Raw genomic sequence first — 26,526 nt, forward strand, 5'->3', positions numbered from 1 at the left:
GATATTTTCTCACACCACACCAAAATCTTCCATTTGTTTTTAGGTGTCACTTTATGATTTTATGGCATTATGCTTTATCCCTGACATGGTGTTGGTGCTACTGTTGGGTTTGGGACTGTTTTATTCAAGATTATTTTTATTTTAAGTAAAATATTTGGGGACTTTTAGGAGGAAGATTACAACTTCCTGCTTGCCTTCACTATCTCAACCCTGACATCTATTTTTAAAGTTTATTTTGAAGGATAAGAAAGTGCCAAACAGATGATGACCTAGTGATGAGTCTTCCTGGAGGACAAATGTGGATGCATGAAGATGGTGAGGAATGCACAAACATGTGGACATTTACAGAATGGCATGAAGGATTGATGGGTTAGGATATGGAGATGCAGAAATAGACTGGGTGAGATTAAAAACAGCCTGGAACTGGGGAGATGGGGTGGCTCAGTCAGTTAAGTGTCTGACTTCAGCTCAGGTCATGATCTCACAGTTCGTGGGTTCGAACCCCGCATTGGGCTCTGTGCTGACAGCTCAGAGCCTGGAGCCTGCTTCGGATTCTGTGTCTCCATCTCTCTCTCTCTCTCTCTCTGCCCCTTCCTGGCTCCCACTCTGTCTCTCTCAAAAATAAAATAAACATTAAAAAAAGTAAAAAAATATAGAGTATCAAGTTGTCTGCGAAAAGTGAGTTTGACTTCTTTGCCAATTCTGATGACTTTTATTTCCTTTTGCTATTTGATTGCTGATGCTAGGACTTCCAGCACTATGTTAAACAACAGTAGTGAGAATGGACATCCCTGTAGTGTTCCTGATCTCTATGACCCAGCAATAGCACAGCTAGGAATTTACCCAAGGGATACAGGAGTGCTGATGCATAGAGGCACATGTACTCCAATGTTCATAGCAGCACTCTCAACAATAGCCAAAACATGGAAAGAGCCTAAGTGTCCATCAACTGACGAATGGATCAAGAAGATGTGGTTTATCTATACAATGGAATACTCCATGGCAATGAGAAAGAATGACATCTGGCCGTGTGTAGCAACGTGGATGGAACTTGAGGGTGTTATGCGGAGCGAAATAAGTCAGGCAGAGAAGGACAGATACCATATGTTTGCACATATAGGTGGATTAGGAGGAACTTAATGAAGGACCATGGGGGAGAAGAAGGGGAAAAATAGTGGGAGAGAGGGAGGGAGGCAAACCATGAGAGACTCTTGAATCCTGAGAACAAACTAGGGCTGATGGGGATGGGAGGGAGGGGAAGGGGGGTGATGGGCATGGAGGAGGGCACTTGTGGGGATGAGCACTGGATGTTATATGGAAACCAACTTGACAATAAACTATTAAAAAATAAAATAAAATAAAAATGAAAATTAAAAAAGTAAAAAAATAAATAAAATGTTATAAATAAATAAATAAATAAAATTACACAATGCTCTGTGTCAATTATATCTTAATAAAGCTGGAAAAAATAAACTCTAGATGCATGTGTATTACTTAATGATAAATGTTACTGAATATTTATTAGGCAAAGAAAGCCCTCCCCATGGATCCCCATGGTTCTCCGACTTGGCCTCCAGCGACATCCCTCTCCCCTCCCGAACCTCTCTTTCCTTCTCGCCTGCCTCCTACTAGTCCCGTTAGAGGCAAAAGCACATATTAACATTTACAGAATTTCCTAAAACTCAGAGATGACCACAGTCAAAATATCTCTCCATCCCCTCAGCCCCGAAGACTAATTTACAAGACTCTAATTTGACTTTCCAGATCAGGGGTCATGAGACCATGACCTGAGCCGAAGTCAGATGCTTAACCAACTGAGCCACCCAGGCGCCCCTACGTTGTGTAAGTTTAAAGTGTACAGTGTAATGATTTGATATATATGGTACATCCCAAAATGATCGCCACATGAGAGGGTTTTGAGTACAGAATGGGGCTAACTCATTGCTTAGGTGGTGTCCAGGACAGAACATACCCAGCCTCTAAGTGAAATGTCACTGACATCTTTCTGTTCAAGAGGGAAGGAACCAGTGCTCACCAAACTCTCACAATGCAGCAGGATTTGTACTGTGTATTTTCCATATTCACTTTTATTTAATCCTCACGGAAGCCCTTACATCCATTTTGCAAAGCAGAAAACCAAGACATGGAGGGGTAAAGTGGCTTCCTGACGTCGTACTGTTAATAAATGAAAGAGCCTGGATTCCATCCCAGGCCTCTCTGATTGCAAAGCCTTAGTTCCAACATGGCAAGAAACTCACATATAGTAGTTTGTAAATTCATTACCTATGGGGCTGGTAAGTCTCCAAGAATCAGCCTTTGGGTCTCCCTTCTTAGAGGATATGGACGCTCCCTCTGAGGCTGTTGCTCCAGGTGGTTCCTCACTTTGTCATGATCTCTGAGTATTCTTCGTAGGTGTTCTTCATCTTGTGAAAGCTGATGGAAGCATAATACAGTTCCTGTTCCATCTCCAAGGCGGGGGACACCCCTGCAGAACTTGTCTGCTTAGCAGGGAGGTCCTGCTCGGACTCTTGCTGGCAACCCTGTGTGGAGAGCAAAGAAGGGCTAAGAGCAGGGCTCTTGGGGTGCAGGGGGTGAGGTGGGAAGGCAGAGAGGGTCCATGAGGTTGTCTTGATTCGACAAGACATTGTTCTTTCTTCCATTCTTTTATCAAACATTTCTTATTTAGCAAATAGAGCACTATTGATTGCTTTCAAATTTTACTGAGAACTCACTCAGACCTATGTGGAAAATAGTTTACATAGAGAGAACCAAATTCTCAGAGAGGTTAGGTACTACCCAAGACCACACATCTGTTTATCATAAACTCAACCCTGTCATTCTGGCACAGGATACACAGGAGGGTGTTTATGAGAAGTTGACTTCTGGGTATGTCTCCTTTATTCTCACACTGTTCCCCACATACACAACACTTCTGACACCAGATGTGTGGGGTTTTCCCCGCACCAAGCAATTCTCCAACACCAGCTGGGTGGCCTGTAGTTCACTTCAATTCTGATGCTCTCTACCCAGAGGTAACGCCAGATCCCATAGATTAAGGGCTCAGTCTTACAAAGCTACCCCCAGCCCCACTTCATCTGTCAGTAGGAATTTAGGTTGTAATCTGTGCTTCTGACCAACTGGCTATGAATCAGTGGTTGCCACAACACTCATCTTAGGTTCCATTAATTTGCTAGAGTGGCTCATAGAATACAGGAATACAGTTTACTGTTACCAACTTATTATAAAAGGATGTGATAAAAGACACAGATGAACATCCAAATGGAAGAGGTGCCTAGGGTGAGGTGGGGGAAACAGGCAGGAGCTTCTACACCCTCTCCAAATGTACTCCTAGCATCTTGTGTTCACCAACTTGGAACTCCATACTTTTGGGTTTTTATGGAGACTTCATCACGTAGGCATGATGGATCACTAATTCCATTTTTAGTGATGGAGAATGGGGAGTGGGGATGAAAATACCAAGCTTCTAATCATGGCTTGGTCTTTCTTGTGATCAGCCCATCCAGGAACCCACCCAGAGTCACATTGTGAGAACAAAAGATGCTCCTATCTCCCAGAAAGCCTCAAGAGATTTAGAAGCATGACCGTTTTCTGCTGCAGATTAATTTCTCAAGATTTATGGCAACATTTCTCAAGAGGGTTTGCACTTCCTCTCCTCCTATTTTCTCTTGAACTTATTCCAATCAAGAAAACTTCCTCCACTGGGCAACCAGATCTGCTTTTCTCAAGATTAATTGTGACACCATGTGCTAAACTTAAATGGTCATTTCTCAGAACTGATCTTACTGGACTTATTAGCATGTGAAACAAATAAGCATTCTCTTCTCCTTGAAACCTCATCTCCCTTTGGCTACTAGGACCCAAATCTACACTCTTTAGGTCATTTCTTTCTTTTTTTTCCCTCAGTGGTCTTCTTGTTGTCTTCACCTTGTATCCTTGTTTCTCCCAGGGCTCTGTCTGTGGACCTCTCCTCTTCTTTATGGCTTCATCTCCTATCAAACTTTGATGTGGATGTCCCCCAAACCTCTTTGTCTCCTGAACTCTTCTTCTGAGCTCCAGACTTTTGCCCCATACTTATCTTCTTCACTGGGACATCTTAGAGGCACCTTAAGCTTATAGTAACCAAAATAAAGTTTGATCCCCTATGAGAAATATAATCCTGCAGAGACGGTAACTTAAGGAATTGGTGATTCAATTATATATATTGCTCAAGACAACCACACTAGAGTCCTATTTGGTGTCTATGAGCATGTCTGTACATGCATGGGGACATCTATGGATATTTATGACATCTATGACATCTGTGGACACCCGTGACATCTATGGAGTCATCTTTGGCATCTATCACACCCATGAGGTAGAAGCAGTGATCTACCTTTGCTCATACCACACACATACTCTACCACTCCATTAGCAACTCCTGATCCATCATGGTTACCCATTGGATTAAGTACGTCTTATGGACTGAATTCTGTCCCCTTGGATTTGTATGTTGAAGCTCTAACACCCAGTGCTGTATTTGGGGATGGAGGCTTTAAATAAGTATTTAGGTTTAAGTGAGGTCATTAAGGTAGGGCCCAAAATGACTTATGTCCTTATAAGAAGAAGAGACACTGGAGATGTGTGTGTATAGAGTAAAAGCCACGTAAGGACATAGAGAGAAGGCAGTCATCTGCAAGCCAAGGAGAGAGTTTTCAGGAGAAACTAACCCTGCTGTCATTTGATCTTGGACTTCCAGCCTTCAGAATTATAAAAAGCATATATGTTTCTGTAGTTTAAGCCACTCAGTCTATGATATCTTGTTATGGGAGCCTGCATTATCTTTTGCTTGGATTATTTGAGTTTCTTCCTTATTTGGTGTCTTCTTTTCCTAGACTGATATAGGTATTCTCAGCACAGCAGACAGGGCAATCCTATTAAAATGAGCATCAATTTATGTCTGTGAAATAATAAAAGATATATATGTATCAAAAGATTAGATAGATAGATAGATAGATAGATAGATAGATAGATAGATAGATAGATAGATCTAGTTCCTGCACAGATTTCTTAAAACTTTTATAACGTTTTAAGTTATAAGAGTGCTAGGAGCATCTTCTGGTCTAATGTTTGGTCTTTGACCCTGGTTCCTGACACAGAATACCTAAATCCCTTGGGATTTCCTGGATAACAGCAGTGTCTTTTGTTCTAATGATGTAAATCTTGCTTGGCTCCTGGATAGAGGCTGGTCGCAGAGAGACCACCAAGCCATGGTTCAAAGCGTGGAAATTTCAGCCCCATGTCCTCATCCCCCAGGAAGGAGAGAAGAGCCAGAAATAGAGGTAATGATCAATCATGACTATGTCCATAAAAATCCCAATAGTATGGGGTGGTAGTTAGGGAGCTTCTGGGTTGGTGAATTTGTGGAGAGTGCCATACCTGGAAAGGACTTGGAAGCTCCATGCATCTCTTCCATCTGGATGTTGATCTGTATCCTTCATCCTATCCTTTTATAATAAACTGGTACACACTAAATGAAATGCCTTTCTGAGTTCTTTGGGCCGCTCTGACAAAGTAATTAAACTGAGGAAGGGGATTGTGGGAACCTCTGATTTATAGCCAGTTGGTTAGAAGCACAGGTAACAACCTGAGCTTGTGGCTGGTGTCTGAAGGGGAGTGGGGCTGTCCTGTGGGTTGAGCCCTCATCTGTGGGATGTGATACTATCTCCAGATGTGTAGTGTCATAATTGTGTTGAGTTGCACAGTAAGTCATCCAGATGGTGTCAGAGACAACTATTTGGTGTGGAGAAAACCACAAACACATTTAGTGACCAAAGAGTCAAAAGTCAAGCGTCTTGGATGAGTAATAGTTCTGTGTGGTTTTTCTTTACATTATCACTCCTCTCAAAATACATATACAATTATGGTGAACTGCAGGGCCCTGTGTTATCTGCAACCCTCATGCATCTCCATCTTCGTTTCCTACCCACCATTACCCACTGCCCACCCCCGCACAGCTCTTCTCAAGCACACCGCCTAACTTGCTGTTTCTCCCACACACCAGGCATGCCCCAACCTCAGAACCCCCAAACCTGTTTTTAGAGCTTTAGTCATACTCTCAGGTCATGCTGTACTCCCTCACTTCTTGCAGGTGTCTTCTCAAAACTGTGCCAGGACTGACATCTCTCATTCTTCCATCTAAAGCCCCTCCATAGCACTATTTCCTGACAATTTCTTGCATATTTTCACTACTTATCTGTTCACTGTTTTCTACACATCCCCCCCCCCGCCCCAAATAAATGTAAGTCCTCAACAGCAGGGACATTTTATATTTGTAACATATGTATTTGTAAGAACACAGATACTACCCAAGCACCCAGAACAATCGACAAGTGGGAGATATTTGCAAAAGGAATGAATGAAGGTGTAGTGATTGTAGATCATGTGCTTAGAAACCTCAGTGGTGTCCACCTTAGTCAGAGTTTTAATAGATGAAAGTCAGAGCTTGGAGATGAGCAGGAGTAGGGCAGATTGACAAACACACATAAGAAGGCGAGCACAGCCAAGCAATAACTCTGAGATGCAAAAAGCTCACTGTGCTTGGGCAAGTGAGTGTCAGAGGGAGAGAAGCATTGAAGGGCACTCTGGGTTTCCTGCCCCAAATGTCAGACCAGGTTGTGTGGGCAACTGACTTTCAGCAGTGTGGAGAGGCCAGTGCCTTTCAGACTTGTGCATGTGGGACAAAGATTCTTCCTGGAGGTGGTGCTAATGTGCCGGGGAGGAGAAGCATGGAGGGCTGCAGCAGAGTAAGGACTAAGAGGGGAGCTCAGCTCAAAGGGAGTGGATGCATTACGCTGTACTGAGAAGAAGCACAGGCCTCAAACACATTGATGTGAGAAGTGCCGGGTTGGCGCAGGACAGAAGTAGGTCGCTGACAGGGTGACAAGTGCCATCAGGGAGGTGGATGACCAGCAAGAAGAGTGTGTTTAGGAGTGTATTAACCATATGTTTTCAATGCTTTGGCATCTGGGGTCTTGCTAATCCTAGAAGAACTGCCCCCGTCAGGACTGGCCAATCTCTAGCGATGGTGAAGGACTTGCCTTGCAAGCATCTCTTTCATATGCAAACCAATCCACCCAAATTTCATATCCCAAACCCTCCTTTATCCAGCTCTTACATTCTGGGTCACTATTCTTCCACCTAAACACCCAGGGGCCAGGTACCAAACAACTAGGGACAGCCCCAATACCCCAGAGCTTACTGAAGTGATTCAAACTAGCCAATCCTAAACCTATTTACCCCGTCTCACCATACCTTTCCCGTGGAAACCCCAATAAAGGCTCCCATGCATGTCTCCCTATGCCCCCTCTATGCCCTGTCCATGTGGTCTTGTATGTGATCATGTGCCCTTCTTCCTGGGAACTTGAGTAACAGAGTGTCTTTTCAGTGGCAATCACCTCTTGATCTACTGGCCTCAGACACCTGAATAACAAAACCTACATTTTCAAATAAGCAGGAAGGTGATGAGCTCACTTCTGGATGTGCTGAATGGAGCATGGCTGTGTGCCACCCCAGGAGATGCAGAGGACAGTCTGCACACCAGGATGCCCACATCACTCACCAGGGGAGCTGGCTCTACAGCTGAGTGGATGGCGTCCATGCCCACTGCTCTCCGGGATGCTGTCTTCCTACAGGTCTTCACTCTGGTGGGAGAACCAGGGTCTCTGACATAGGGTCACTCTCTTAAGGCTGGAGTGAGCAACTATGGCAGGTCAAGGATGTGGTGAGCCCAGGAGCCTTCATATCAAGACTTTGTAACAAGGTGGGGCGCCTGGGTGGCTCAGTCGGTTAAGCGACCGGCTTTGGCTCAGGTCATGATCTCACGGTTCGTGGGTTCGAGCCCCGCGTTGGGCTCTGTGCTGACAGCTCAAAGCCTGGAGTCTGTTTCAGATTCTGTGTCTCCCTCTCTCTCTGACCCTCCCCTGCTCACGCTGTCTCTCTCTCTCAGAAATAAATAAAACATTAAAAAAAAAATTAAGACTTTGTAACAAGATGCCCTGGCTCCTGGACCTCTGGGACCAGGCCTGGGAACACATTCATGCCTGGCTCAATGGCATCAGCTGGATTCTTACCACGACTCCACCTTTTGCCCACATCAACCCAGCTCACCCAAAGAAGATGAGGCAGAGGCAGAGAACAAGCAGTGTGGTGATACCAGCTCCCCAAATGGCACCTTTAATCATTCCTGCTCTGGTCTCCAGTTTCCCTGTAGAGAGAGACACTTGGGGTGAACTCTAATCTTGACAAGCATGCATGAGTCCCCTCCTCTCCAGCATACTGAGGAGGGTGCCCCTTGCCTCCCATACGGGGTTCAGCCCCAAGGTCTCCCACCCACTGTAGGACCTCAGCCTCCACTGGAAAGACATGGTCTATGTGATACCATCTGGCCCTCACGCTCCTGTTCAGCTAATACCATTTCTTCTGGGACCCAGTTTCTTCTCCATCCAGGGTCTCTCTGCAACAGATCCCAGACTTATCTGCAGCAGGACCGTGGGGCTCTGGGCCCTGTGGGCATTCCAGAGAGAGAGAGAGAGAGAGACATATGCACAGAGCACTGTGGGATGTGGAGAGAACTTGTCCTTCCTTCTCTCCAGGGAGGGTATGTGAATCTCCTCTCCTGGCCACTGCTGACTCTGTCACTCAGGGTCAAAAGTGGACTCTTATGCTTCCAGAAGTGGGTGGAAGCAGCCCTGTGTACTGTGAGCCCAATACACCCAGGGTGAGGGATGTGTCTATGGGTACCACCTGTCAACCATTTGGTGGGGACTGAAAGAGTCTAAAAGGAGCTCACTGCTCAGGTGGGAACCAGATGTCTCTACCAATGGGAATAGAACAGATGGGGAAAGTCTGGGCTCAGAGAGAGGTCGAGGTGAGAGCTGAGGATTCACAGTCAAGAAATGTCCTAGAGACATTTGGGGACAGTGAAACTACTCTGCCACTAGATGGATACATGTGATTATAAATTGTCCGATGCACAAAATGGACAACCCCAAGAATGAACCCTAATGTCAACTATGGAGTTTTGGTGATAAAGGCAAGTCAATGTAGGTTTGATTGTAAGAAAGGTACCCTCTGGTGGGGGCGCTGATAGTAGAAAAGCTACATGTAAAAGGAGGGGGTTTGGGGAAATCTCTCTACCTTCAGCTCAATTTTGCTGTGAACCTAAAACTCCCTCTCTAAAAATAAAGTCTCCTAAAGATGCTCTAGGCCTTCAGGGACTGAAGGAAAATAAAGAATATATTCAAGATGGTGGGGAGAAAATAGCAAGTCATTCTGGCAAGACCAGAGTAGGAGGGGATGCGAAACGAGGGCTGAGGAGGTTTCTCATGTCTAACAACAGCCCACCACATATCCACCCATTGACGCTGAAAGTCTGGCTCTGATTGAAACAGAGAGACCCCAGGGCGTCAGCACTCCCTGGATGCGAGGCTCCTTCCCACCTGTGCCATCCACTAGGCAGACACCAGCTGTAGAGTTCTGTGTGGCACCTAGGATGGGAAGACAGGATTTGCCTCTTTAGTGACGTGGGGTGATGTGAGATACATACAGACCTCCCCCCATCCCCAGAAGCCACAGAACACAAGAGAGACAGAGCTTGGGTCCTTCTAGGCCCCCTACTCAGCCAGACCTCCAGGATTAAAGCACCAGCATCAGCATCCAGACCTGAATTGCCCACCTGTCACCCCCTCAGGCACCCAGGTCATCCTGGCCCCACACTCACAGGTGACATTGAGCTGGATGGTCTTTGCCACCATCACACCAGCTGCAGGGAACAGCACCTGACAGGTGAGGTTGGTGCCGTGGTCCTGGGGCCGTGGGGTGAGGGTAAGCATGGAGGAGAGGTGGTTCCTGGGGCCCAGGGAGGTGGGGGCTGCTGATGTCCAGGAGAAGATGGGGGGTGTGCCCCGCTTACAGGCCCAGGGCACAGAACAGGTCAGGTTCCAGGGGCGTCCAGACTCCAGGGTCTCAGGGATGAGGATGTCAGGTGTATGGGTGAGAGCTGGCGAGGAGAGGGGAAGACACAGATCAGGAGAAGGGTCTGAGGTGCTGCCCTGAGAGAAATCTCAGGCTTTGGTCCAGGATGTCCTGGGACCCCTGTTCTTCCCCTGTAGCCTCTCCCGCAGTCTGCTCCTTACCCGTCACAAGCACGGAGATCTGGTTCTGTAGGTAACTATGTCTCACATGAGGCCCTCTCTCCACCCTAAAGAAGTATGTCCCCGAGTCCCTTCTCTGTGCGTCTCTGATGTCCAGGGAGCAGTTACGGTCCTTGAGGTCACCAAGGAGGCGGAATCGACCTTGGGTATCCAGTTGCACTTTTCGATCTGGGTTGTTTGTGGCCACTAGAGGATCCTGCCTTCTATTTGTCCCCTTCTGGAACCAGTAGCCGTGAAGAACATAAAACCCGTAGTACATGGGGTAAAAGAATTGGCAGGGTACATACAAACACAGACCCTCTTGCACTGTCACAGACTCCTCCACTCGCAGCGAATAGCTCCTGTCCTGCGCCTGGAACCCTGTGGAGAAGGTAGAATCAGCAGAAGCTTCCGGCTTCCCTCTCCCCTTGGCACACTCACCGGCCCACAGCAGGGACAGCAGCAGCAGCGGCGGCAGCATCTTAGAGACAGAGGGTGTCCGGGCTTCCTGTGGGTGAAGGAGAAGGGGAGGCAGAGGGAGGGGGGCCGAGGAGGACACACGGGAAGCTGGGAGGAGCATGAAGCTGCACGATTTCACAAAACAGGAACAACAGCTGCGGAGCTCCCTCCCTCTCTTCACAGAGTCAGTGACCCCCACACTCTCTGCCCAGGACCTGGGAGACTCACTCAGGGAGGAGAGACCATGAGCAGAACCTGTGTCCTACCTCCCATCTCCACGCTTCCCTCAAGCACCAGAGCCTGGACCAGGACCTCTGAGAACATGTGAGGTGTGGGACACGGTGAGCCCCCTAAGATCCTTACATCTGAGGTGCTTGTCTGAGCAGCCTTGTCTACACCAGGGAGCTAGTCAACTCCTGTCTACATATGGAGGGTCACAGGCTCACCTAGACCTTCGAGTGGTTGGTCCTGCAAAAGGGAGGATTCTTTAGGTCTGTGTGAGTGTCCTGGGTGAAGTGAAGGCAGGAGCCATTCGTTGACGCATTGATTCATTCTCCAAATGCTTAGTGAACATCTCTCTGTATTGGGGGACCTGAAGACAAGACACAGGGGCTGACCTGGTCCATCCTGTGACACGGTGTCCACCCTAGGTGCCACTTGCTCTGCAGATATACTGTGCTTTCACTTTGTCCCTGCTAGTATCATAAGCTGCAGGCACTTAGGACTTTGCATGTCTCTGCTGGCCTCCTGGTTATTTTCTAAGTATACAACGATGGGGCCATCTTTTATTGTACTTCAAGGATGCTGATTTATGAAGTTTCAGTGGTATCTCCAAATGGAAAACCATGGAGCATCTTCATGTAGAACAAAAGGGAGAACACAAGTGCATGAGCCAGTGGACTCTCTTTTCCATGAATGCTGTCTATACAGTGCATATTTGGACAGAAGCAATTTACTAGGTCCTCACCACACAGATTAGCATTTCCTGTCACATAAAAAATCTGGTTCTCATGGTGAAATGTGGATCAAAACGCATAATATTCCAGAAAACAGGAGTGGAATGAATACACAGCTGCGATTAAAAGTTTAAGTTCTGCTCATGTGGTTTTCTCTCTCACTCTGTGGAGTAAACATCTGGCAAATCCTTGATGCCTCTGTTTACAATATGCATATATAATAGCATTTGCTATCATCCATTTGCAAAATCTTTGAAACATATGTGTAAATCAATGTTCTATACACATTACTACCATGGAGAGAATTTTGCCACTTATCTGATAACTGAGGAATTGAATCTCCAATAAGTGAATCACACCTTATTCTGGATTTTTTAGCCCTTATTCTAGATTATTAAAAATGTATGGGGGAGCCTGGGTGGTTCAGCTGGTTAAGCATCTGCCTTCGGCTCGGGTCATGACCTCATGGTTTGTGAGTTCAAGCCCCACATCAGGCTCTGTGCTAATAGCTCAGAGCCTGGAGCCTACTTCAGATTCTGTTTCACCCTCTTTCTGCCCCTTCCATGCTCATGCTTTGTCTCTCACTGTCCCTCAATAATAAGTAAACGTTAAAAATTTAAATAAATAAATAAATAAATAAATGTATGATTGTGGCACATAATGGAAAACCCAATGCAGTTGGTTTTACAGTAAAGAGAGCAATACCATTTTCACGGACTGGGAAGATCCGTGAGTTCTCATTATGTTTCTTTAATGAACTCTGTACTTTTAAAAATTTCTAACGTTTATTTATTATTGAGACAGAGAGAAACAGAACATGAGTAGAGGAGGGGCAGAGAGAGAAGGAGACACAGAACCTGAAGCAGGCTCCTGGCCCTGAGCTGTCAATTCTATCCTTTTTAGAAGATAAAATGCAACCACTTGAAGTGTGCCTTTCTATGAATCCTGACAAATGTATACCTCCACAATCAGAACATGAATGTAACCACCACCTCAAATGGGTTTCTGGCACCTCTGCACAGCTTATCACAGCCACCTCTAGCCCCAGGGAACCATTGATCTGTTCCCTTCATGGTGAATTAATTTTGCCTATTGGAGAGTTTCTTAGAAACATACAATTTGTGTCTTTGGTATTCTCTCATTCAGCAAAATAATTTTCAAATTGATTCAAGTTGCATTTGTAGTTCATAACCTATTATTACTACATAGTATGCCACTCATGGGTATATTGTAATCTTTTATTTTATTTTATTTTATTTTTTCAACTCTTTTTTTTAATGTTTTTAAATGTTTTTATTTATTTCTAGGAAAGAGAGAGAGACAGCGTGAGCAAGGGAGGGTCAGAGAGAGAGGGAGTCACAGACTGACACAGGCTCCAGGCTCCGAGCTGGCAGTCAGCACAGAGCCCGACGCGGGGCCCAAACCCACAAACCGCGAGATTATGACCTAAGCGAAAGTCAGACGCTTAACCGACTAAGCCACCCAGGCGCCCCTCAACTCTTGATAGTAGAGATTTTCAAGTTTGGCTATATAGAAGAAGGTGAAACCATTTTGTGGACGTATTTCCACCCCCATGAGTATATAAAAGTAACTTGTGAGACTAACATAATAATGTGTATCAACTATACTTCAATAACAAAATAGACATAAAAACTGCTTAAAGAGAAAAAAGACTCCCTCCCCAAAAGTGTCATTATTAGGTCAAAGAGTCATTGCGTGTTACACACTAGCAGGACTTGCTACGTTACTCTCCATAATGGTTTTAACCTTTACTACCCCTATCCACAATATTCCAGAATTCTGGCACCTCCACACTCTTATTAATACTTGGTATTGTCAGTCTTTGAAATTTTAACAATTTTAGCAGAAGTATAGTAATATCTCATTGTGTTTTTTAATTATTATTTGTTGTTATTTATTTACTTTTTTTTCTTCTCTTTGTTTTGCTGTTTTTCTTTTTTTTTTTAATAGTTTATTGTCAAATTAGTTTCCACATAACACTCAGTGCTCATCCCCACAAGTGTCCTCCTCCATGCCCATCCCCCCCTCCCCCCACATCCATCAGTCCTCAGTTTTTGTCAGCATTCAAGAGTCTCTCATGGTTTGCTTCTCTCCCTTTCCCCCACCATTTCTGCCCTTCTTCTCCCCCTTGTTCCTCCGTCAAGTTCCTCCTAATACATTCCCACCAACAGTGTAGGAGGGTGCCCTACACTGTTGGTGGGAATGTAAACTGGTACAGCCCATCTGGAAAACAGTGTGGAGGTTCCTCAGGAAACTAACAATAGAACTCCCCTATGACCCAGCAATAGCACTGCTAGGAATTTATTTACTTTTAAGAGAGAAAGTGTGTGTCCAGGGAAAGGGCAGAGAGAAAAAGGGGAGAGAATCACAAGCAGGCTCTACAAGTTCAGCAAAGAGCCTGATGTGAGCCTTGAACTCATGAACTGTGAGATCACGGCCTGAGTTGAAATCAAGAATCGAACACTTAACCGACTGGCTACCCAGGGGCCTCTTTAACCCTTTTTTTTTTTAATGTTTTTATTTATTTCTGAGAGAGAGAGAGCCAGCGTGAGCAAGGGAGGGTCAGAGAGAGAGGGAGACACAGAATCTGAAACAGGCTCCAGGAGCTGAGCTGTCAGCACAGAGCCCCATGCGGGGCTCGAACCTACAAACTGTGAGATCATGACCTGAGCCAAATCCAGTCACTTAACCGACTGAGCCACCCAGGCGCCCCTAATTCTTAATGCATTTTAAACTTAGACACAGTGAGATTCACTTGTTATCATGTATCATTCTGTAAAATTTGACTGATATATAGACGTATGTAACCATAACCACAGTCAAGGTACTGAAGAGTGCCATTCCCTAAGATGTTCTTTCCTCCCATTGCTTGGTGGCCAAGTCCTCCCTCCACCCTCAATATCTGCAAAAATGCTGGTCTGTTCTCCATCCCTCTTGTTTTGCTGTTCAAGGGATGTCATAGAAACAGAATCATATAAGAGTTTGGCTTCATTCACTTGGCCTAATGCACGAGAGGGTCCTGCATATTGTTGGGTGTGTATGCCAATAATGAGTACAATCTTGTATACACTTACCCCTGGGAGACCATTGGGGTTGTTCCCTGTTTGGGGATTGAAAATGAATAAACTGTCAATATCCACATGCAGATTTTTGTGGGAACGTGTTTTTGTTTCTCTTGGGTAAATATCTCGGCATCAGGCTCCTCAGTCCCATAAGAGGTGTAGGTTGGACTGGACACAGATGACAAACTGTTCACCCAAGTTTCTGTACTATTTGGTGTTTCCACCAGCAACCTGTGTGGTGAGTCCTGGTTGCTCCACACTCGTTCATATTGGGTATTACCAGGATTTTCCTCTTATCTTCATTTGGATTCTTTAGCCTTTGTAAGAGGAGTGCACTGGCATCTCATCCCGGTTTTAATCTGTGATTTCCTGAGAGCAGGCAAGGTTGGGTATGTTTTTATGTGCTCGTTCACCATCCATTTTCCTGCTTTGGTGAAGTGATTGATTGAACTTTGACTGCTTTGTTTTTACTGAAGTGAAATATGCGTAACAGAACTTCTATCCTTTGAACCATTTTAGTTGTTCAGATCAGTGGCATTAGACAAATTCATATTGTAGTGCGCCCACCACCATCACCATCCATCTCTACAACCTTTTTCATCATCCCAAGGTGACATTTTGTGCCAGTTAAATTAGCAAGCCTCTATTCCCTCACCCATCCCCTGGCCTTCCCAATTCATCATTGTATTTTCTGTGTCTATGAAGTTGCTTCCTCTAGATACTTGGTGTAATGGAATAATATAGTATCTGTCCTTTTGTGACTGGCTTATTTCACTTACAGTGATGTCTTCAATCCACATTGTAGAATGTGTCAAACGTTCATTCTTTTTAAGACGGTGTAATATATTTCACCTTTTGCTTTTGTGTTGATCTGTTATTAGACCCTTGGGTTGCTTCCTCCGTTTTAGCTCTCATGAATCAGGCTGTTGTGGATATGGATGTAGAAATATCTACTCAAGTTCCTGCTTTTGATCCTATGTGTATATACCCAGACACAAAGTTCCTGGATCCTATGGTAACTCAATACTTAATTTCTTGAGGAACTGCCATACTGAATTCCACAGCAAATGCACCATTTGCTATCTCAAGAGCAAAACACAGGACTTCCACTTTCATTGCATCCTTGCCAACACTTGTGATTTCCTGCTTTTGGTTTCTTCTTCTTTTTTTTTTTTATACCATCATTGTGTGGTTGTAATCTGCATATGCCTGATATTAGATGTTAAGCATCTTTGCATACACTTAGTGGTCATTTGTATACTTTTTGAGAAATATCTATTCAAATCCTTTGTCAATTTGTGAATAACGTTGTTTGGTTTGTCTCTAATTTTTACACAATTAGGTTTTGTTTCTTTGTTCGTTTGTTTATTATTGTTTGGGCTTGAGAGTCCTTGGTATACACTGGATACAACTCATTCATCAGATATATAATTGTAGGTATTTTCTCTCTGTCACTTCTCTTTGAGCTCTGTTAAGACTGGCTTTTACAGCACAGCAGGTGCTTGCTCCCCAAGATGTGTGTCATGCCTGCGGTGACCCACTAGTGTATCAGGCCATGGAAGAACAGAGTAAAGAAGCTCCGGGGGGCTAATGGGGACACTTAGGGGTGCAAAAATCATTTGAGCAGTGCTGTGGACTGAATAATAGCCCAAAAGTTACCTATGTCTTCACCACTGAAACTTGTAGATGTTACCTTACAAGGAAACAAAGTCTTTGCAGATGGTGATGTAGTTAGAGATATGGACTTAGAGATTGTCCCACATGATCTGGGTTGGGCCCTAAACCTATCGCAGTGTCCTTCTACAGGGGAAGCAGAGGGTGACCTGCTACACACAGAGTAGCATGAGGCAAAATGACCAGAGAGACCTGAGTGGAGCAATGACACCACAGATCCTGAAACCAGCATCCACCATCACCCAGAAGCAGCAGGAGAAGGATTCACTTCTTCAGCCTCAGGAGGGTGTGGAGCCCAACCAATCTTGGTTTCTGTTCAGCAAGACTGATTGGGATTCTGGGGTTCAGACACAGTACCTCTAATTGCATCATTTAGGCATAATGATGCTCTCAGACTTAAAGAATTTGAAAAATGGCAGTTGAGGAAGGATTTTGTGACCTTCCCCTGCAGTGGGTCTCATTGAGAGGTGCCCTCCCTCCACCCAGAGGAAAGGAGCATCACATCTCTGAAGACAGATGGACAGAAAACAGATGAACAGATGTACTTGCCAAACCCTCTGTTACTACCCACAGCTCAAACTCTCTTCTACCGGATGTGGCCGCAACTTTTCACTCTTAAAAAACCACTCAGCTTTAACCATTTATTCGGGTCTTCATTTCCTGAAGCAGGCTCCTGTGCCACATGAACCTCATATTAAATACATGAGTGTGCTTTCCTGTCCTTCAGCTGTCCTGAGTTACAGGGTCCCAGAGGAGGACTTAGCAGGGCAGAGGGAAGAGATGTGTTTCCTTCCCTACACAGCTTTCTGGCCTCCTTGTGAAGGATTACATTTCCTTGGTTTGAAGACACTGAGAGTGTGCTATTTGTGACAATAGCCCCTGGAAGCTGACACAGGAGGGAAACCAGAGGTGCCGTCTACAGGAGCAATGCAGAGAAACACAGAGAACAACCCTCTCTCTCCAGACCCTTCTTGGCTCCTCTTTGCAGCAGTCCTCACGGGGTTTGTCTGCACCCTTGTACCATCTCTCCTTGTCCGACTCTCTGGTAAACGCTCCCAACACTTCATCACTCATTTACCTACCCTTCTGTTAAATCTGCCATTCGTGGGTCCCTTCTGACAAATGTGTCCCAGGTGATTCCTATTCTCTCTGTGCTGCCAGTCCCTTTACCTCCCTGACGATCCCTTTCTATTAACTGCATGATTTAACATCTCCAGCCTGGACCCCTCTCTTGATTCCAGACAGTCATAGCCACTCCGTCCCTGACATTCTCAGAATGAGCGTCTCTGAAGACCTCCCCGAAACACGACTCCAACCTGCCAGCTGCCTGGGGAGACACTAGGCATCATTCTCGCCTCTCCCTCTTTCCCCCCTACACCACATCCATTACCCCAGAAACCAAATCCAGTTTGTTTTATCTTTGTAATGTGTCCAAAATAAGTGCCCACTCTCTCTGGTTTGAGCCAGCCTCACTTCCTGTATGCAGTAGACATCACTTCCCTTCCCCATCTCAGTCGTGCTGTCGTGGACCCACTCTGGACCGGTCCTGAGCAGAGCAGCCACAGGAATCCTAGTGAAAGTAAAGTTCAATCATATCTCCGCTCTCCTCATAGGCTTCTGATTGTTTCATTTTCGGGAAGGCTCATATTGTCTGCACCATGACAGGGTCTGTACCCCCACTGGGTGTCCACTCTCTCTGGGTCTTTTCCCCCATGAGGTCTGCATGCCCACAGGGTCTGCCCCATCTTCCCAGCATCCCCACCCGCTATGCTCTCAACCGTGGCCACCTGTTTCCATGAAACACCAAGCCAGCTCCCACGTCAGAGCTCCTACACTCTCTGCGCCTTCTTTTCCTTTTTCTTGGAACAACTTTCTCTGAGGCAAACACAGAATCTGGCTTGTCAGTGTCTCAAGTCTTTACTCTACTCAAATGTCCTCATACACTTGGTTGTAGAACATGCTCCCCAATACGTCACGTGCTGCTTAGTCTACATGGTTTTGTTCGAAGAACAGTTTCTACCCAACATGCTTTATATTATTTCTTGTTTATTTCTTTTGATTTCTATCCTTCTTGTCTCCAGAGTGACATCTTCTTGATGACAGAGATTTTTTTTTTTGCTGTGTTCACGGATCCCCCCTGACACCTACAATATAGTGATGTGTCATGAGTACTTGTTGAAGGAATCTATAAATAACTGAATATTACTTCACTCAAAACCATATGAGACTCTCACTCACACACACGCATGTGGACATACACAGCTGGATGGCATTTACTAGTGAGCCTGAAAGTGACCAGGACTTGGAGATGCAGGAATGGGGAGCAAAGAACATTTCCGGAGACGGAAAGTCACATGCACAGTCTCAGAGTCATAAAACCCCTACCCTGGCTGGGTGTGGAGAAGTTGCAAGATGCAGGGAGAGGTGGGGTTCTGGGTGGAGAGCCCAGAAGGGGACCGACCATGCCAAGTCTTCAAATCTAGACTGTTTGCACCTTGGTCTTGGCCATGGAGAGAAATCACAGCTCTTCATAATGTAGAGGAAATGGACAATGATGGTGTCCTGATACTCAGTCTGGAGACCTGTGTTGAGGAGAGAGAGAGGCAGGAGGCAGGTGGGTTAGAGGCTCAGAAGTGACCACAGGAACAAGCAGGGTCAGGTTGGGGAGGAGATGAACATCAGGATGAGCAGGAGGAAGGACGGACAAGATCGAGTGATGTGTTGGATCAGGCAGAAGGGAGGGAGGTCACCGTGGAGAATCACACCCCAGTTCTGGCCTTACAGATGGGGGCCAGGTCATCTCTGCGGGGAGTCGCAGCCAGAAGTACTTTTGGGACAATCGGCAGCTCAACTTGGCCATGATGAATGGCGTAGTCCTGGGACCGTCCTGGAGGAGGTGTTGGTGGGATATTGGGTGGTGAACTGCCCACATCACTCACCTGAAGGATTAACTGGGGATGGTATTTGCCTCCTCCATGCCCCCTGCAGGACTGGTTGTCCCCTTCCTGAGGAATCTCATTCTGAGAGAAGACACCAGGGTTTTTCAGTTTGGACTTGGGGACGCATGGTGAACTTACTCACCCCTTGTTCCCAGTTAAGGGCCTGGAGGGCAGACTGAGGTGGGGGAGTGTAGGTCTGGCCCCAAGGATGGCTGTGAGCAATGCAGGCACAGCCCATCCTGGACACTCTGTGGGATCCTCACACCTGACTGGTTTCCCACCTGCTCTGCCTTCTCACCTGTTCCGTCCCTCCTGTCCTGGTTCTGGGACTCAGCCGCATGACCCCACCCTCCCCATGCTTCCCCTCCCCCTGGGGCAGTGCTCACATGAGGATGGTGAAGCAGAGGAGGAGGAGCAGAGCCTTGACAGTTGTTTCTCCAATGACCACCAGAAGCACCTGTGTCAGGGACCCTGATTTTCCTGTAAGAACATGGATGAGGATGAATTCCTGTGCTTGATTGCAACCCTGAGTCCTCTGCTCCCTGCAGGGCTCTGGACATTGGTTCTCAAGTCCTTCTTGCACCATTGGATGGAGGACCACTTGTGCCTGGGCCTCACCCCACCCTGTGCCCTGGTTTTCCAGCAGGAGGATGGGGAAAATATGCATAAGTGGGACTTCACTGAAATGAATCCTTTTATTCATGTTAGCCCTACTGAGAAAGTAAAGAGCCAACCTACTGAGTGGGAGAAAATATTTACCAGTGATAGATCTGAGAAGGAAGTAGTATCCAACACATATAAAGAACACCTACAACTCAACAACAAAAACTCAAACAACCCAATTTAAAAATGGACATTTGCAACAATGTGGATGGAACTAGGGTGTATTATACCAAGCACAATAATCAGTCAGAGAAAGACATCATATGATTTCACTCATATGTGAAGTTTAAGAAACACAACAGGTGAAATAAGGGAAGGAAAGGAAAAAGAATATAAAAACAGAGAGAGAGGCAAACCCTAAGACACTCGTAAAACCAGAATATACTGAGGTTGCTGGAGGGGAGGTGCTGGGGAGCTGTGCTAGATGGGTGATGGGCATTAAGGAGGGCACTTGTTGGGATGAGCACTGAGTGTTATATGCAAGTGATGAAACCCAAAATATACTCCTGAAGCCATTTTTACAGCATGCATTAACTAACTTGGATTTAAATTTAAATTTAGAATAAATATGTCTGGAATAGGGTCTAACAACCTGCACTTTACAGATTTGCCAGGAGATTTTCCTGCTCAGTAGCATTTGATAATCACCCTCTTAAATGACATGTAAAATTTTACGGTAGCAAACTCAAAAATACACCAGTAAAACACACAAAAAACTAATAATATAAAATAAAAATAGGCACAGGACTTTAAAAACTTCTTCAGAGAAGATATACAAATGACAAATACACCCCCCCCCCAAAAAAGGAAGGACATCATTAGTCATTACATAAATACAATGCAAATACAATGTAAATCAGACCACACAGAGATACTCCTTCACACCCACTGGTAGGCTATCAGTATTTTTGAAAGGAAAATAACATCATTGGTAAACATGTATAGAAATTGGAACCTTCCCACACTGCTGGTGGGAATGTCAAATGGTGTTGTCACTGTGGAAACCAGTGTGGTATTATTCTCAGAAAGTTAAGACAGACAAACTACCTTTTGAGCTAGCATTTACACTCCTAGACAACGCCCAAGAATCGGAAAGCGATGTTCAACAACAAGGTGTCCTCTGATGTTCATGGTAGCATTATATTAGCCCCAAATAGAAACCACCCAGATGTCCTTTGACTCATAAATGGAAGGACAGAATGTGGTATATCCATACAATAGACTATTATCCAGACAAAACGGAATTAGTACTCACACATGCTCTATGGATGATCCTTGAAAATGTTTTCTCAAATGAAAGAAACCAGACGCCGAAGGCCATCCTTGGAGGGATTTCATTTAGTTGACATATCCCCAGTGGGCAAATCCACAGAGAAGGAAGGCAGATTTGTGGTTTCTGGGGGTGGGGAGGAGGGGGAACGGGGTGGTCCCTGCCTAACAGGCACGGGGTGTCCCTTTGGGGTGATGATATTGCAGGGTGGGTGGGATCAGGTAGTGGTGATGGTCGCACAACACTGGACATACTAAAAGCCACTGACTGTGCACTTTAAAATGGCCACAATGGAGAATTACCTTTTGGTGAATTTTTCCTCAAGGAAATAATAATGCATATCCATAAAAAATACTGTATGGAGAGATCGCTTCCCACCTGGTACTGGCAAAGATCAAAAAGGTTCACCTCATTCTGGGTTGGTGGAAACACACATTTTTCACCCTGGCTGTTGGGAATATAACCTGTCCACCCTCCGTAGAGTAAACTTGGCCATGTCTCTCCAAAGTAGAAAGAACATATGATCCTGCAATTCTGGTTCTAGGAATTTACCCCATAGACCTAACTAAACTCACATACAGACATGGAATGAGATATAAGGTTATTGATTGCAGTGTTTCTGTTGGTTGGAGTAAAATGAATGCCACGATTTTCCATCAGTAGAAGATGCACGCAGAAGAGAACCCCCGTGTGAAGGGTACCGCCCGTCACAGAGCAGAAAGAAGACTGCTGATAGCAAAGGACCTGAATCCTTCGTGCAAACCCAGCGATGCTCAGAGCAGCCTGCGGACACTGGGCATTTGCCAGGGGGGGCTGCGCATCTGAGGACAGACTCTGCTGTGCATTCTGAATACTTGTCCATGTGAATACGTTACTTGTTCAAAAGTATTAAATAAACGACTGTTAGGGAAAATAAAAGTCAGGGCGTGAGGAGTCATCAGTAGATGCCTGATAGGGGGCTGGGGAGGCAGACCTCCCAGGTGCATGTGGCCCTGTTCCAGTGCTTCTCCAGATAGCAGGGGGGAGAGCAGACGTGGGGGAGGGAGGGGCCGATGGGGACCGCTTCTCACAAGGCATGGGGGCTGGCGGGAAGGGGAGGGACCACTGGGCCCACCCATAGGGGTTTCTGCTCCCCAGAGTCAGTGAGAATGAGGCAGGGACCTGGCTCTGCCCTGAGCTTGGAAGGGCCCCAGTCACTACAGCCCAGGCGGAGGCTGCTTCCTACCTGTGCTGTGTCCCAGGCCGACACCAAATGTTGGGTTCTCTGTGGCACCTAGGATGGGAGGACGGGATTTCCCTCTTCAGGGGGGTGGGGTGATGTGAGATACACGTAGACCTCCCCCCATCCCCAGGAGCCACAGAAACACATGAGGGACAGGGCTTGAGTCCTTCTAGGTCCCCTCCTCAGCCAGGCCTTCAGGACTAAAGCACCAGCATCAGCATCCAGACCTGAACTGCCCACCCCTCACCCCCTCTGGCACCCAGGTCATCCTGGCCCCACACTCACAGGTGACATTGAGCTGGATGGTCCTTGCCACCATCACACCAGCTGCAGGGAACAGCACCTGGCAGGTGAGGTTGGTGCCATTGTCTTGGGGCTGTGGGGTGAGGTTGAGCACCGAGGAGAAGTGTGACCTGGGGTCCCGGCACGTGAGGGCAGCTGACGTCCAGGAGAAGATGGGGGGTGTGCCCCGCTTACAAGCCCAGGGCACAGAGCAAGTTAGGTTCCTGGGGCATCCAGACTCCAGCGTCCCTGAGATGAGGATGTCAGGTGTGTGGGTCAGGGCTGGTGAGATGGGGAGACAGGGCATCAGGAGGAGGGTGAGGTGCAGCCCTGAGAGAAGTCTCAAGCTTTGGGCCAGCTCCTGCCTCTGCGCCCCAACATGTGTTGCCCCCAATCCTTCCCAGGCTGTCCTGGGACCCCCCCAACCTTCCCCTGTGGCCCCTCCCGCAGTCTGCTCCTCACCTGTCACACGCACGGAGAGCTGGTTCTGTAGGTAATTATGTTTCACATAAGACCCTTTCTCCACCCTAAAGACGTATGTCCCCGAGTCCCTTCTCTGTGCGTCTCTGATGTCCAGGGAGCAGTTGTAACCCTCGGGGTTTCCAAGGAGGTGGAATCGGCCGTGGGTCTCTGGTTGCACTTTACGGTTGGGGTTGTTCGTTGCCACTGGAGCACCGTGCCCTGTGTTGGTCCCTTTCCGGAACCAGTATCCATGAACTGGGTCATATTTAGTATATTGGACCTGGGGGTAAGAGAAATCGCAGGGCACCAACACACACAGGCCCTCCTGCACCGTCACGGCCTTCTGCACTCGCAGCTGGAATCCGGAATCCTGAGCCTGGGAGCCTGCGGGGAATCGGGGGTCAGTGGCAGCCCCCGCCCGCCCGGCCCTCTCCCCTCGGCTCACTCGGCTCACTCACCGGCCCACAGCAGGGACAGCAGCAGCAGAGGCAGCATCTTAGAGGCAGAGGGTGTCCCGGCTTCCTGTGGGTGAAGGAGAAGGGGAGGCAGAGGGAAAGGGGGCCGAGGAGGACCCACGGGAAGCCGGGGAGGAGCATGAAGCTGCATGATTTCACAAAGAGGAACAACAGCTGCGGAGCTCACTCCCTCTCTGCAAGGAGCCTGTGACACCCCTCGGCCACAGACCTGGGAGACCCACTCAGTGGGGAGAGACCAGGATCAGAACCCCCCGTCACTCCACTCTGTCGCCCGAGCCTGGTTCACAGGGATGTGGGTCCTGCCCGTGGGGGGCCTCGACTCTGCTGGAGGCCTGTCCTGATGGGGAAAAGTGGTGTCTGAGATCTGCTCACACGAGCGCAGGAGAGTGGGTGTCCCGCTGCTCAGGCTGTCGTCCCACCTGCTCTGGGGACGCAGTCGCTTCTGGCCTGGCCTGAGTTACTGCTGCTGTGGTGTCCACACCTCTTATTCTTTTTTTTTTCCCCCCAGAATAAGAAAGGCTTTATTTGGGGCGCCTGGGTGGCTTAGTCGGTTAAGCGTCCGACTTTCGCTNCTGTTATTCTTAAGCAGGGGTGTTACCCGCCCCCCCAAGCCAGGGGACCGTTGGCAGTGTCTGGGCACATTTGATTGTCACAGCTTGGGATGAAGGAGTGTCTGGCATCTAGCGAGTTTAGACGAAGGATGCGTCTAAACATCCTCTGATGTGCAGGATGGCTCTCACTGCAAAAAATCCTCGGCGCCAAGGTTCAACAGTGCTGAGGCTCAGGAGACCTGGTCTAGGGGCGCCTGGGGGGCTCTGTGGGTTAAGCGACCAACTTCGGCTCAGGTCTATGATCTCAGGGTTCGTGAGTTCAAGCCGTGCGTCGGGCTCTGTGCTGACAGCTGGGAGCTTGGAGCCTGCTTCAGATTCTGTGTGTGTGTGTCTCTCTCTCTGCCCCTCCCTGACTCACACTCTGTCTCTCTCTATCTCTCAAAAACAATTAAAAGATATATATATATATATGTATAAAAGCTTCGTCTAGAGCCGAGAGGCATCAGTTTTGCCAGCATCGGGTCCTGGAGGTTCGGCATGAGACCAGCCCGTGAAAGATGAGAAAGGGTCTTGGGTGACACGTAGAAGACAGAGGCTCATTCACTCGCTCAACGGGTCCAGGGTGAGAGTCTGCCCTGTGTCAGGGCTGGAGGTACGAGGAGACACAGCAGACCCAGATCCTGCCCTTGAGATGCTCCCCACTGGGGGCCGAGACACAGGGCCCACAGACACCTGCCTGGGAGAGGCCGGGAGGCTCTGTTGGCAGGTGCTTCGGGGGCACGAATGACCCAAGCGCACATGGCCTGGACTCTCAGGGGACGGGAAGGACGGTTCCTCACCGTGGGACTCTGCTGTGGGCCCGAGGTCAGTGCAGAGGCAAAATCGGGCAGAGCAGTGCAAGAGCTGCTCGCACCTCCCCGCTGCGGTTCCCCCGCTCATGTGACCCGTGGCACTTCACCAGGCCCTGGGGGGCCTCCGTTCTCGCCCCCCCTCCACTGTGCTCCCTGCCCGGCCACGTGGCCATGCTGGCGGCCCTGCTGAAAGCCACGCCCACACCCACTGAAGGTGTCAGCTTCAGGCAGTGCAGACGCCTACGAGCTTTCCGGACGCTGCCAGCTCCTTGCCGATGGACATCTGTGAGCCCAAAGCCGTGCGGGGGCTGGGCTGGGAGGCCGACACACGGACCCCGACCTCAGGGGGGCCCAGGTCCTGCCCAGCTGGGCCCTCGTGGGCGGAGGTGCAGGGAGTGTTCAGGCCCTGGGAGCACAGGCTGCAGACGATGGGATCTTCAGCCGCCATTACCCCTTCCTTCTCCTATCTTTGCCCGCGTCTGTCACCCCAGGGCCTCTGTGCCCCAGCCACATGCAGGACAGGCCCCGGGCCCGTCCCCTGGAAGCTCCCCCCACATGCCTGTCCTGCCAACAGCAAGACAGAAGACAGACAGACTTGCTCTGTGTCCCTGAGGGTGCCTGAAGCCGAACCTGAGAATAAAGTTGAGCCATTGGGTCCTGTCTTCAGCTGAGCTGAAGATCACTGTGTCCCTTCCACCGTCCTCTCTCGTACCCGCTGGGGTGGGGGGGGCTCCCCAGAGACCGGCTTCCTGAAACTCACTCTGCACAGACAGGCAGGGAGACCTGGGCGCCCAGCATGTGAATTGCCGTCTCCAGCTCCCACCCAGGACAGCTCCCACCCAGGACAGCTCCAGGACCCCAGACGCCGAGGCACTGGAGCGGCTCAGGGTGTGGCCCTCCCAGACCTCTTAATGACCCCTCTGCACCTTATCGGTGAGGGAGGGCTTCCTACCCGAGGGTGATGGGGAAGCTGCACGTGTGACCCCCACTGTTGAACAAAAGACATCAATAGCAGTTTATCAGTCACACATTCACTGCCTGGGAGGATGCACACAGTGCAGGCTGCACCCAGGGACACGGCAGACAACCAGGGCGTGTGGGAGCCAGCTCTGCCCCGATGAGGGAGTGGTGACTCACGCGCGGCCGAGCTGGAGGATTCCATGGGCTGGTTTGAATAACTCTACGGGCTGAAAGGGAACTCGTCTTTCTCCGCCCAGCCTTCCATGATAGGGATGCCAGGGTGGCTCCATCGGTGAAGCGGCCGATTTTGGCTCAGGTCACATCTCTCTTTGGTGAGTTCTAGCCCTGTGTCAGACTCCACGCTGTCCACACAGAGCCTGCTTGGGATTCTCTCGGTCTCTGCCCCTCCTCCACTCTCTCTTTCTCTCAAAATAAATAAACATTTTAAAATAATAAAATAGGGGCGCCTGGGTGGCTTAGTCGGTTGG

At 48.0% G+C, this 26,526-nt stretch overlaps 2 protein-coding genes and 1 long non-coding RNA gene across 5 annotated transcripts; all 3 read right to left on the minus strand.

Annotated features, from left to right (window-relative positions):
* Nucleotides 1-2,058: 2,058 nt before the first annotated feature.
* Nucleotides 2,059-10,697, minus strand: LOC144217465 (myeloid cell surface antigen CD33-like). Of its 3 annotated transcripts, XM_077747053.1 has the most exons (7): nt 10,632-10,697; nt 10,194-10,571; nt 9,779-10,057; nt 9,498-9,545; nt 8,167-8,263; nt 7,619-7,700; nt 2,059-2,540 (listed from the first exon to the last, which is right to left on the minus strand). In XM_077747053.1, the coding sequence occupies exons 1-7, from the start codon at nt 10,669-10,671 to the stop codon at nt 2,379-2,381; spliced, it is 1,086 nt and encodes a 361-aa protein (XP_077603179.1). In that variant the 5' UTR covers nt 10,672-10,697; the 3' UTR covers nt 2,059-2,378. The 3 variants fall into 3 exon arrangements, with proteins under 3 accessions (XP_077603179.1, XP_077603180.1, XP_077603178.1); XM_077747054.1 differs by having other exon boundaries at nt 9,971-10,057; nt 10,194-10,697; XM_077747052.1 differs by having other exon boundaries at nt 10,194-10,697.
* Nucleotides 10,698-18,637: 7,940 nt separating this feature from the next.
* LOC144217466 (uncharacterized) lies at nt 18,638-19,765 on the minus strand. Its single transcript, XR_013330915.1, has 3 exons — nt 19,688-19,765; nt 19,302-19,382; nt 18,638-18,944 (listed from the first exon to the last, which is right to left on the minus strand). It is a non-coding gene; the product is annotated as an uncharacterized LOC144217466 (long non-coding RNA).
* Nucleotides 19,766-22,430: 2,665 nt separating this feature from the next.
* LOC144217524 (myeloid cell surface antigen CD33-like) lies at nt 22,431-23,701 on the minus strand. Its single transcript, XM_077747129.1, has 4 exons — nt 23,659-23,701; nt 23,201-23,584; nt 22,742-23,020; nt 22,431-22,507 (listed from the first exon to the last, which is right to left on the minus strand). The coding sequence occupies exons 1-4, from the start codon at nt 23,693-23,695 to the stop codon at nt 22,431-22,433; spliced, it is 777 nt and encodes a 258-aa protein (XP_077603255.1). The 5' UTR covers nt 23,696-23,701.
* Between the last annotated feature and the right edge of the window lie 2,825 nt (nt 23,702-26,526).

This window comes from Crocuta crocuta, unplaced genomic scaffold (assembly GCF_008692635.1).
Source record: "Crocuta crocuta isolate KB4526 unplaced genomic scaffold, BGI_CrCroc_1.0 scaffold334, whole genome shotgun sequence".
Lineage (NCBI taxonomy): Eukaryota > Metazoa > Chordata > Mammalia > Carnivora > Hyaenidae > Crocuta > Crocuta crocuta.